The sequence below is a fragment of the Bombina bombina genome, chromosome 6, assembly GCF_027579735.1.
Source record: "Bombina bombina isolate aBomBom1 chromosome 6, aBomBom1.pri, whole genome shotgun sequence".
In the NCBI taxonomy this organism is placed as follows: Eukaryota; Metazoa; Chordata; class Amphibia; order Anura; family Bombinatoridae; genus Bombina; species Bombina bombina.
Genome location: NC_069504.1, coordinates 698834659 through 698848034, shown reverse-complemented (window position 1 = coordinate 698848034; position 13376 = coordinate 698834659). Strand labels below are relative to the sequence as shown.

Sequence of the window (13376 nt, the reverse complement as noted above, 5' to 3'; positions counted from 1 at the left end):
ATCACAAAAAAAAATAATAATTGGGTTTCATGTCCCTTTAATCCCCTTGTATTGTCGCCTCTGAGCAGGCCATATAAACTTAGCTACGAGTTACTGGCCGTATTATGTTCAGGAGCAGCAATGCATTGCTGCTTGTGAGTGAGTGTTAAATAGATGTTAAAGGGACACTAAACCCAAATTTTTTCTTTCATGATTCAGATAGAGCATGCAAATTTAAGCAACGTTCTAATTTACTCCTATTATCAATTTTTCTTTGTTCTCTTGCTATCTTTATATACAAAGCAGGAATGTGAAGCATATGAGCCGGCCCATTTTTGGTTGAGAACCTGGGTTATGCTTGCTTATTGGTGGGTAAATGTAATCCTCCAATAAGCAAGTGCTATCCATGGCGCTGAACCTAAAATGGGCTGGCTGCTAACATTTACATCCCTGCGTTTAAAATAAAGATAGCAAGAGAACGAAGAAAAATTGATAATAGGAGTAAATTAGAAAGTTGCTTAAAATGTCATGCTCTATCTGAATCATCAAAGAAAAAATTGGGTTCAGTGTCCCTTTAATATTGCACTGCTAAGTCCTTATAGCACTGCACTGAAAATTATTTGCATAGAAATTAAAGGCAATAAAAGTATTTAAAACACATTTTATTGAAACGTTTGCAGCATTTACCCCTTTAAAAGCAGCTTTAATATGTTTATCTTATGCTTTTTGCCGTGGGCAATTAGGGACAGATGTATATGCACTCCTCACTGATCAAGCAATCACTGTGCAGCAGGGTCAGAATTCTATAGTAAACACTCCAGTCTGCCTGGGGGCTGTACCAGTTAAAATTACAGGTAAAGAGGAATACTAAATAAATGAATGTACGTGGTGATTTTATTCTGTGCATATTTTAATAGAAAAATATTTTGAGTTTAATGCACCCTTTTTTAAAAAGTTAAAAACAGAACTGAAATCGCATTTGTAAACTCTAAAACTTGTATGATATAATGATAATTGGTTGTTCATTTATAAAAAAAAAGTGTTTAGACATTTTTAAAACAATTATACAATTATGCAACAGTATCATATTGCTACGTGCATAGTTTTGAGCTTGTATTATCAGATAAACGACAACACCTGCATGTGTGCATATTAGACGGTCAGCATCAAAGCTGAATTAAGGGGACGTGAAACCCAATATTTTATATTTCATGGTTGAAACTGCATGCAAATTTTAAACAACTTTCTAATTTGCTCCTATTATCAAATTTTCTTAGTTCACTTGGTATCTTTTGTTAAAAAGCAGGTACATAAGCTCAGGAGCACTCACGTGTCTGGAGCACTATATGACAGCAGTTTTGCAAGAATGTTATCCATTTGCAAGAGCACTAGATGTCATAGCCATAGCAGGGAGGCGGGTGGGCGGCCCATCACTGGAGGCAGTTCTGGATCCTGAAGTGCGCGCAAGTGGCCGGGAGCGCACAGGGAGGCGGGTGGGCGGCCCATCGCTGGAGGCAGTTCCGGATCCTGAATTGTGTGCGAGTGGCTGGGAGCGTGCAAGGGGGAGGGAGCGCGCGTGTGCTACATTAAGTCCACGACTGAAGACTGTATGGAAAGGAGGGAGAGTGAGGGGGTAATAAATGTTGGGAAAGGGATCTGAGAGGGGGGAGGGTATTGAGTGGGGGCATTTTTTAAAAAGACCCAATTTATTTTGCAAACTGGGTACTACCCAAGATGGCGGCAAATAGGTAGAGGGGGATCAGGGAGGTTGGGGGCTAAGGGGGGGACCAACACTGCAGAATAAATTTAAAAAAAGCCTTTTATTTTAGTACTGGCAGACTTTCTGCCAGTACTTAAGATGGTGGTGACAATTGTGAGGTGGGGGGGAGGGAAGAGAGCAGTTTGAGAGGGGTCAAGGAGGGATCAGGGGGTGGGATGTGTCAGCTGGGAGGCTGATCTCTACACTAAAGCTAAAATTAACCCTACAAGCTACCCAATTAACCGCTTAACTGCTGGGCATAATACAAGTCTGGTGTGCAGCAGCATTTAGCAGCCTTCTAATTACCAAAAAGCAATGCCAAAGCCATATATGTCTGCTATTTCTGAACAAAGGGGATCCCAGAGAAGCATTTACAACCATTTGTGCCATAATTGCACAAGCTAATTGTAAATAATTTCAGTGAGAAACCTTAAATTAGTGAAAAAAGTTAATAAGTTAACAATTTTTTTTATTTGATCGCATTTGGGGGTGAAATGGTGGCATGAAAGATATTTTTGTCTACTAAAAATAAAAAATATATACATGTTAAGGGTTATTCATGGATTCCTGACAGATATCAGTGTTACAATGTAACTATCGCTAATTTTGAAAAAGAAATGGTTTGTAATAGCAAAGTGCTACTTGTACTTATTGCCCTATAACTTGCAAAGAACATGTAAACATTGGGTATTTCTCAACTCAGGACAAAATTTAGAAACTTTTTAGCATCAGTGTTTTTTGGTGGTTGTAGATGTGTAACAGATTTTGGGGGTGAAAGTTAGAAAAAGTGTGTTTTTTTCCATTTTTCATCATATTTTTTATAAAAAAAGTTATAGTAAATTATAAGATACTAGTCCTAAAGCCCGTGTACACGGGCCAATTTTTTAGGTACCGCGGTTCCAACCCTTGCTCCCTCTCTCTCCCCCCTCTCTTTTGCGCTCTCTCTCCCCCCTCTCTTTTGAGTTCTCTCTCTCCCCCTTATTTTGCACTCCCCCCTCTCTTTTGCTCTCTCTCTCTCTCCCCTCTTTTGCTCGCTCTCTCCACCCTCTTTTGCTCTCTCTCCCCCCTCTCTTTTGCTCTCTCTCTCCCCCTTCTCTTTTGCTCTCTCTCTCCCCCTTCTCTTTTGCTCTCTCTCTCCCCCTTCTCTTTTGCTCTCTCTCTCCCCCTTCTCTTTTGCTCTCTCTCTCCCCCTTCTCTTTTGCTCTCTCTCTCCCCCTTCTCTTTTGCTCTCTCTCTCCCCCTTCTCTTTTGCTCTCTCTCTCCCCCTTCTCTTTTGCTCTCTCTCTCCCCCTTCTCTTTTGCTCTCTCTCTCCCCCTTCTCTTTTGCTCTCTCTCTCCCCCTTCTCTTTTGCTCTCTCTCTCCCCCTTCTCTTTTGCTCTCTCTCTCCCCCTTCTCTTTTGCTCTCTCTCTCCCCCTTCTCTTTTGCTCTCTCTCTCCCCCTTCTCTTTTGCTCTCTCTCTCCCCCTTCTCTTTTGCGCACTCTCTCTCCCCCCTCTTTTTTGCGCACTCTCTCCCCCCTCTTTTTTGCGCTCTCTCCCCCTCTCTTTTGTGCTTTCTCCCCCTTGCGCTCTCTCCCCCTCTTTTTTGCGCTCTCTCCCCCTCACGCTCTCTCCCCCTCTTTTTTGCGCTCTCTCCCCCTCTTTTGCTTTCTCCCCCTTGCGCTCTCTCCCCCTCTTTTTTGCGCTCTCCCCCTCTTTTTTTTCTCTCCCCCTCTTTTTTTCTCTCTCCCCCTCTCTTTTGCGCTCTCTCTCCCTCTTTTGCACTCTGTCTCCCCCTTCTCTTTTGTGCTCTCTCCCCTCTCTTTTGCGCTCTCTCCCCCCTCTCTTTTAAGCTCTCTCTCCCCACTCTTTTGCGCTCTCTCCCCCCTTTTTTGCGCTCTCTCCCCCTCTTTTGCACTCTGTCTCCCCCTTCTCTTTTGCACTCTCCCCCCCCTCTTTTTTGCTTTCTCCCCCTTGCGCTCTCTCCCCCTCTTTTTTGCGCTCTCCCCCTCTTTTTTTTCTCTCCCCCTCTTTTTTTCTCTCTCCCCCTCTCTTTTGCGCTCTCTCTCCCTCTTTTGCACTCTGTCTCCCCCTTCTCTTTTGTGCTCTCTCCCCTCTCTTTTGCGCTCTCTCCCCCCTCTCTTTTAAGCTCTCTCTCCCCACTCTTTTGCGCTCTCTCCCCCCTTTTTTGCGCTCTCTCCCCCTCTCTTTTGTGCTTTCTCCCCCTTGCGCTCTCTCCCCCTCTTTTTTGCGCTCTCTCCCCCCCCTCTCTTTTGCGCTCTCTCTCCCTCTTTTGCTCTCTGTCTCCCCCTTCTCTTTTGCGCTCTCTCCCCCCTCTCTTTTGAGCTCTCTCTCTCCCCCTTTTGTGCGCTCTCTCTCCCCCTCTCTTGCGCTCTCTCACCCTCTCTTTTGCGCTCACTCTCCGACCTCTCTTTTAAAGGGACAGTCTAGGCCAAAATAAACTTTCATGATTCAGATAGAGCATGTCATTTTAAACAATTTTCCAATTTACTTTTATCACCAATTTTCCTTTGTTCTCTTGGTATTCTTAGTTGAAAGCTTAACCTAGGAGGTTCATATGCTAATTTCTTAGACCTTGAAGCCCACCTCTTTCAGATTGCATTTTAACAGTTTTTCCCCACTAGAGGGTGTTAGTTCATGTATTTCATATAGATAACACTGTGCTCGTGCATGTGAAATTATCTGGGAGCAGGCACTGATTGGCTAAACTGCAAGTCTGTCAAAAGAACTGAAATAAAGGGGCAGTTTGCAGAGGCTTAGATACAAGATAATCACAGAGGTTAAAAGTATATTATTACAACTGCGTTGGTTATGCAAAACTGGGGAATGGGTAATAAAGGGATTATCTATCTATTAAAACAATAAAAATTCTGGTGTAGACTGTCCCTTTAAGCTCTCTCTCTCCCCCCTCTCTTTTGAGCTCTCTCTCCCATTCTCTTGCGCTCTTCCCCCCTCTTCTGCTCGCTTTCTTTCTTTCCTTCCTTCCTTCCTCTGTTTTGGTCTCTCCCGCCGGCCACATCCCTCCCGCGCGCTCCCGCGAGGCCACGCCCCCTCGTCACGTCCGCCGGCCACGCCCCCATCACGACACGCCCGACGCCGGTCACGCCCCCACCAGGCAGCTTCCGCAGTGCGAACTACTCTGCAGCTGAAGGCCAGGTGTGTTTGTCCGCGCGCAGTCTCTACTGCGCATGACGGCTTCAGACAAACACACTTGGCCTTGGATAATATAGGATGATGAAAATAATGGTATCTTTAGAAAGTCCATTTAATGGCGAGAAAAACGGTATATCATATGTGGTGGGTACAGTAAATGAGTAAGAGGAAAATTATAGCTAAACACAAACACCGCCGAAATGTAGAAATTGCCCTGGTCCTTAACGGTAAGAAAATTGAAAAATGGTCTGGTCACTAAGAGGTTAAAGGGACAGAAAACCCCAACATTTTCTTTCATGATTTGGATAGAACATACTAGGGCTGTAAGTAACGATTATTTTCATATTAGATTAATCGGTCGAAATTTTTTTTCTCCCTATATTAAAAATAAAATCCACATACTGAGTGTTACAAATATAAACTTCAGACTACAACTTTACATTATCCAATTTTTAAGCAGCATAAAAACATTAATTTATGTAAGAACTTACCTGATAAATTCATTTCTTTCATATTAGCAAGAGTCCATGAGCTAGTGACGTATGGGATATACATTCCTACCAGGAGGGGCAAAGTTTCCCAAACCTCAAAATGCCTATAAATACACCCCTCACCACACCCACAATTCAGTTTAACGAATAGCCAAGAAGTGGGGTGATAAAAAAGTGCGAAAGCATATAAAATAAGGAATTGGAATAATTGTGCTTTATACAAAAATCATAACCACCACAAAAAAAGGGTGGGCTTCATGGACTCTTGCTAATATGAAAGAAATGAATTTATCAGGTAAGTTCTTACATAAATTATGTTTTCTTTCATGTAATTAGCAAGAGTCCATGAGCTAGTGACGTATGGGATAATGATTACCCAAGATGTGGATCTTTCCACGCAAGAGTCACTAGAGAGGGAGGGATAAAATAAAGACAGCCAATTCCTGCTGAAAATAATCCACACCCAAAATAAAGTTTAATGAAAAACATAAGCAGAAGATTCAAACTGAAACCGCTGCCTGAAGTACTTTTCTACCAAAAACTGCTTCAGAAGAAGAAAATACATCAAAATGGTAGAATTTAGTAAAAGTATGCAAAGAGGACCAAGTTGCTGCTTTGCAAATCTGATCAATCGAAGCTTCATTCCTAAACGCCCAGGAAGTAGAAACTGACCTAGTAGAATGAGCTGTAATCCTTTGAGGCGGAGTTTTACCCGACTCAACATAGGCAAGATGAATTAAAGATTTCAACCAAGATGCCAAAGAAATGGCAGAAGCTTTCTGGCCTTTTCTAGAACCGGAAAAGATAACAAATAAACTAGAAGTCTTTCGGAAAGACTTAGTAGCTTCAACATAATATTTCAAAGCTCTAACAACATCCAAAGAATGTAACGATTTCTCCTTAGAATTCTTAGGATTAGGACATAATGAAGGAACCACAATTTCTCTACTAATGTTGTTGGAATTCACAACTTTAGGTAAAAATTCAAAAGAAGTTTGCAACACTGCCTTATCCTGATGAAAAATCAGAAAAGGAGACTCACAAGAAAGAGCAGATAATTCAGAAACTCTTCTGGCAGAAGAGATTGCCAAAAGGAACAAAACTTTCCAAGAAAGTAATTTAATGTCCAATGAATGCATAGGTTCAAACGGAGGAGCTTGAAGAGCCCCTAGAACCAAATTCAAACTCCAAGGAGGAGAAATTGACTTAATGACAGGTTTTATACGAACCAAAGCTTGTACAAAACAATGAATATCAGGAAGATTAGCAATCTTTCTGTGAAAAAGAACAGAAAGAGCAGAGATTTGTCCTTTCAAGGAACTTGCGGACAAACCTTTATCTAAACCATCCTGAAGAAACTGTAAAATTCTTGGAATTCTAAAAGAATGCCAAGAAAAATGATGAGAAAGACACCAAGAAATATAAGTCTTCCAGACTCTATAATATATCTCTCTGGATACAGATTTACGAGCCTGTAACATAGTATTAATCACAGAGTCAGAGAAACCTCTTTGACTAAGAATCAAGCGTTCAATCTCCATACCTTTAAATTTAAGGATTTGAGATCCTGATGGAAAAAAGGACCTTGCGACAGAAGGTCTGGTCGTAGCGGAAGAGTCCACGGATGGCAAGAGGCCATCCGGACAAGATCCGCATACCAAAACCTGTGAGGCCATGCCGGAGCTACCAGCAGAACAAACGAGCATTCCTTCAGAATCTTGGAGATTACTCTTGGAAGAAGAACTAGAGGCGGAAAGATATAAGCAGGATGATACTTCCAAGGAAGTGATAATGCATCCACTGCTTCCGCCTGAGGATCCCGGGATCTGGACAGATACCTGGGAAGTTTCTTGTTTAGATGAGACGCCATCAGATCTATTTCTGGAAGCTCCCATATTTGAACAATCTGAAGAAATACCTCTGGGTGAAGAGACCATTCGCCCGGATGCAACGTTTGGCGACTGAGATAATCCGCTTCCCAATTGTCTATACCTGGGATATGAACCGCAGAGATTAGACAGGAGCTGGATTCCGCCCAAACCAGAATTCGAGATACTTCTTTCATAGCCAGAGGACTGTGAGTCCCTCCTTGATGATTGATGTATGCCACAGTTGTGACATTGTCTGTCTGAAAACAAATGAACGATTCTCTCTTCAGAAGAGGCCAAGACTGAAGAGCTCTGAAAATTGCACGGAGTTCCAAAATATTGATCGGTAATCTCACCTCCTGAGATTCCCAAACCCCTTGTGCTGTCAGAGACCCCCACACAGCTCCCCAACCTGTAAGACTTGCATCTGTTGAAATTACAGTCCAGGTCGGAAGAACAAAAGAAGCCCCCTGAACTAAACAATGGTGATCTGTCCACCACGTCAGAGAGTGTCGTACAATCGGTTTTAAAGATATTAATTGAGATATCTTTGTGTAATCCCTGCACCATTGGTTCAGCATACATAGCTGAAGAGGTCGCATGTGAAAACGAGCAAAGGGGATCGCGTCCGATGCAGCAGTCATAAGACCTAGAATTTCCATGCATAAGGCTACCGAAGGGAATGATTGTGACTGAAGGTTTCGACAAGCTGAAATCAATTTTAGACGTCTCTTGTCTGTTAAAGACAGAGTCATGGACACTGAATCTATCTGGAAACCCAGAAAAGTTACCCTTGTCTGAGGAATCAATGAACTTTTTGGTAAATTGATCCTCCAACCATGATCTTGAAGAAACAACACAAGTCGATTCGTATGAGATTCTGCTAAATGTAAAGACTGAGCAAGTACCAAGATATCGTCCAAATAAGGAAATACCACAATACCCTGTTCTCTGATTACAGACAGAAGGGCACCGAGAACCTTTGTAAAAATTCTTGGAGCTGTAGCTAGGCCAAACGGCAGAGCCACAAACTGGTAATGCTTGTCCAGAAAAGAGAATCTCAGGAACTGATAATGATCTGGATGAATCGGAATATGCAGATAAGCGTCCTGTAAATCTATTGTGGACATATAATGCCCTTGCTGAACAAAAGGCAAGATAGTCCTTACAGTTACCATTTTGAACGTTGGTATCCTTACACAACGATTCAATATTTTTAGATCCAGAACTGGTCTGAAGGAATTCTCCTTCTTTGGTACAATGAAGAGATTTGAATAAAACCCCATCCCCTGTTCCAGAACTGGAACTGGCATAATTACTCCAGCCAACTCTAGATCTGAAACACAATTCAGAAATGCTTGAGCTTTCACTGGATTTACTGGGACACGGGAAAGAAAAAATCTCTTTGCAGGAGGTCTCATCTTGAAACCAATTCTGTACCCTTCTGAAACAATGTTCTGAATCCAAAGATTGTGAACAGAATTGATCCAAATTTCTTTGAAAAAACGTAACCTGCCCCCTACCAGCTGAGCTGGAATGAGGGCCGCACCTTCATGTGGACTTAGAAGCAGGCTTTGCCTTTCTAGAAGGCTTGGATTTATTCCAGACTGGAGATGGTTTCCAAACTGAAACTGCTCCTGAGGATGAAGGATCAGGCTTTTGTTCTTTGTTGAAACGAAAGGAACGAAAACGATTATTAGCCCTGTTTTTACCCTTAGATTTTTTATCCTGTGGTAAAAAAGTTCCTTTCCCACCAGTAACAGTTGAGATAATGGAATCCAACTGAGAACCAAATAATTTGTTACCCTGGAAAGAAATGGAAAGTAGAGTTGATTTAGAAGCCATATCAGCATTCCAAGTTTTAAGCCATAAAGCTCTTCTAGCTAAAATAGCTAGAGACATAAACCTGACATCAACTCTGATAATATCAAAAATGGCATCACAGATAAAATTATTAGCATGCTGAAGAAGAATAATAATATTATGAGAATCATGATCTGTTACTTGTTGTGCTAAAGTCTCCAACCAAAAAGTTGAAGCTGCAGCAACATCAGCCAAAGATATAGCAGGTCTAAGAAGATTACCTGAACACAGATAAGCTTTTCTTAGAAAGGATTCAATTTTCCTATCTAAAGGATCTTTAAACAAAGTACCATCTGACGTAGGAATAGTAGTACGTTTAGCAAGGGTAGAAATAGCCCCATCAACTTTAGGGATTTTGTCCCAAAATTCTAATCTGTCAGACGGCACAGGATATAATTGCTTAAAACGTTTAGAAGGAGTAAATGAATTACCCAATTTATCCCATTCTCTGGAAATTACTTCAGAAATAGCATTAGGAACAGGAAAAACTTCTGGAATAACCACAGGAGATTTAAACACCTTATCTAAACGTCTAGAATTAGTATCAAGAGGACCAGAATCCTCTATTTCTAAAGCAATTAGTACTTCTTTAAGTAAAGAACAAATAAATTCCATTTTAAATAAATATGAAGATTTATCAGCATCAATCTCTGAGACAGAATCCTCTGAATCAGAAGAGTCATCAGAATCAGAATGATGATGTTCATTTAAAAATTCATCTGTAGAGAGAGAAGTTTTAAAAGATTTTTTATGTTTACTAGAAGGAGAAATAACAGACAGAGCCTTCTTGATGGATTCAGAAACAAAATCTCTTATGTTATCAGGAACATTCTGCACCTTAGATGTTGAGGGAACTGCAACAGGCAATGGTACATTACTAAAGGAAATATTATCTGCTTTAACAAGTTTGTCATGACAATTAATACAAACAACAGCCGGAGGAATAGCTACCAAAAGTTTACAGCAGATACACTTAGCTTTGGTAGTTCCAGCACTAGACAGCGATTTTCCTGAAGTATCTTCTGACTCAGATGCAACGTGAGACATCTTGCAATATGTAAGAGAAAAAACAACATATAAAGCAAAATTGATCAAATTCCTTAAATGACAGTTTCAGGAATGGGAAAAAATGCCAATAAACAAGCTTCTAGAAACCAGAAGCAAAGAAAAAATCAGACTGAAATAATGTGGAGACAAAAGCGACGCCCATATTTTTTGGCGCCTAAATGCTTTTTGGCGCCAAAAATTACGCCACATCCGGAACGCCGACATTTTTGGCGCAAAAGGACGTCAAAAAATGACGCAACTTCCGGCGACACGTATGACGCCGGAAACAGAAAAGATTTTTTGCGCCAAAAAAGTCCGCGCCAAGAATGACGCAATAAAATGAAGCATTTTCAGCCCCCGCGAGCCTAACAGCCCACAGGGAAAAAAAGTCAAATTTTTAAGGTAAGAAAAAATGATTGATTCAAACGCATTATCCCAAATATGAAACTGACTGTCTGAAAATAAGGAATGTTGAACATTCTGAGTCAAGGCAAATAAATGTTTGAATACATATATTTAGAACTTTATAAATAAAGTGCCCAACCATAGCTTAGAGTGTCACAGAAAATAAGATTTACTTACCCCAGGACACTCATCTACATGTTTGTAGAAAGCCAAACCAGTACTGAAACGAAAATCAGCAGAGGTAATGGTATATAAATAAGAGTATATCGTCGATCTGAAAAGGGAGGTAAGAGATGAATCTCTACGACCGATAACAGAGAACCTATGAAATAGACCCCGTAGAAGGAGATCACTGCATTCAAATAGGCAATACTCTCCTCACATCCCTCTGACATTCACTGCACGCTGAGAGGAAAACCGGGCTCCAACTTGCTGCGGAGCGCATATCAACGTAGAATCTAGCACAAACTTACTTCACCACCTCCATAGGAGGTAAAGTTTGTAAAACTGAATTGTGGGTGTGGTGAGGGGTGTATTTATAGGCATTTTGAGGTTTGGGAAACTTTGCCCCTCCTGGTAGGAATGTATATCCCATACGTCACTAGCTCATGGACTCTTGCTAATTACATGAAAGAAAAAAAATTATAATTAAAAGGGACAGTCAAGTCCAAAAAAAACACCTCATGTTTTAAATAGGGTATGTCATTTTAAACAAGTTCCCATTTTACTTTTATCACCAATTTGGCTTTGTTCTCTTGGTATTCTTAGTTGAAAGCTAAACCTAGGAGGTTCATATGCTAATTTCTTAGACTTTGAAGACTGCCTCTTATCTGAATGCATTTTGACCACTAGAGGGCATTAGTTCATGTGTTTCATATAGATAACATTGAGCTCATGCACGTGAAGTGACCTAGGAGTGAGCACTGATTGGCTAAAATGCAAGTCTGTCAAAAGAACTGAAATAAAGGGGCAGTCAGCAAAAGCTTAGACACAAGGTAATTACAGAGGTAAAACATGTATTATTATAACTGTGTTGGTTATGCAAAACTGTGGAATGGGTAATAAAGGGATTATCTTTCTTTTTAAACAACATCAATTCTGGTGTTGACTGTCCCTTTAAGCTAAACAAAACCATGAACGGTTGTAGAACTAGAAAGAGGTAGACTATCACTGTTTATAACATTCTGTTATTCACTCTTTCAGAAACTTTGCATTGAAATGCAAAAATGTCAAATGTCCACATACTCCTGGCTGACGCTGGCTCTCTTTTTGAAAGCTATTTTGCCTGCAGCAGAGAAGAAGCGCTTAGATGGTGTTGAGGTGCTTGAGATGTACAAGTAGGGTTTTGACAATTCCACCAAGGTGGGATATTTATCTGTGTTACCTCTCCACCAATGCAAAGGGTTTTCCTCCTTGGCAAGGAGCGTCTTAAAGTAAGTCTGAATTTAGTACATATTACAATTAATTAAAAATATAAAAAAGCAAAAAAAAAGTCAATAGTGCTAATGACTATATATCAATAACAGGACAAAGCCTTACACATTTATCTATACAGTACCTAGAATCAGCAATAGCAAGCTGATTGTGATATGTGCGTATTTTTCAATAAGGGATACCGTCTTAAAGGGACAGTCAACACCAGAATTTTTTTTGTTTAAAAAGAAAGATAATCCCTTTATTACCCATTCCCCAGTTTTGCATAACCAACACTGTTATATTAATACACATTTTACCCCTGTAATTATATTGTATCTAAGATTCTGCTGACTGCCCCTTTAATTTTTTTTTACAGACTTGCATTTTAGCCAATCAGTGCTCACTCCTAGGTCACTTCACATGCATGAGCTCAAAGTTATCTATATGAAACACGTGAACTAATTCCCTCTAGTGGTCAAAATGCATTTAGATTAGAGGCAATCTTCAATGTCTAAGAAATTAGCATATGAACCTCCTAGTTTTAGCTTTCAAAATTGGTGATAAAAGTAAATTGGGAAGTTGTTTAAAATTACATGCCCTATTTAAATCATGAAAGTTTTTTTTGGTCTTGACTGTCCCTTTAAAATTATATGCTCTATCTGAATCATGCAAGTTTAAAGGGACACTGTACCCAATTTTTTTCTTTCATCATTCAGATAGAGCATGCAATTTTAAGCATCTTTCTAATTTACTCCTATTGTCAAATTTTCATTATTCTCTTGGTATCTTTATTTGAAAAGCAAGAATTTAAGTTTAGATGCCGGCCCATTTTTGGTGAACAACCTGGGTTGTCCTTGCTGATTGGACAGCACCAATAAACAAGTGCTGTCCATGGTTCTGAACCACAAATTGGCTGGCTCCTTAGATTAGATGTCTTCTTTTTCAAATAAAGAAAGCAAGAGAATGACGAAAAATTGATAATAGGAGTAAATTAGAAAGTTGCTTAAAATTGCTTGCTCTATATAAATCACAAAAGAAAAAAATTGGGTTCAGTGTCCCTTTAATTTTGACTTTCCTATCCCTTTAAGAATGAAGATCAGCAAATAAATATGTAATCCTACTGATACACAAATTGTTGCAGTAATCTCACCAGAGCTGTGTATCCAAAGTTGTCAGTCTGGTTGGGGTCGGTTCCTTTCCGAATTAAGGATCTGACCTTGTTGAGGTCGCCGTCCAAAGCAGCAGCCCAAATGCCTGCAAAGAAAGTGGGCTTTATTTTTTTTTTATAAAATGACACCTACTTTATTTCATGATTCAGATAGAGCATGTAATTTTAAGCAACTTTCTATTCTACTCCTATTATTTTTTCTTCGTTCTCTTGGTATCTTTATTTAA

The 13376-nt window shown here is 40.2% G+C and overlaps 1 protein-coding gene across 1 annotated transcript in view; it reads right to left on the bottom strand.

Moving 5' to 3' along the window:
* The window catches only part of ANKRD39 (ankyrin repeat domain 39), a 153354-nt gene that overhangs the window by 92450 nt on the left and 47528 nt on the right, over window positions 1-13376 (bottom strand). Inside the window, exon 3 of the mRNA XM_053719390.1 lies at window positions 13132-13235. Coding sequence (XP_053575365.1) covers window positions 13132-13235 — 104 coding nt within the window. The remainder of the gene's footprint in view (window positions 1-13131; window positions 13236-13376) is intronic.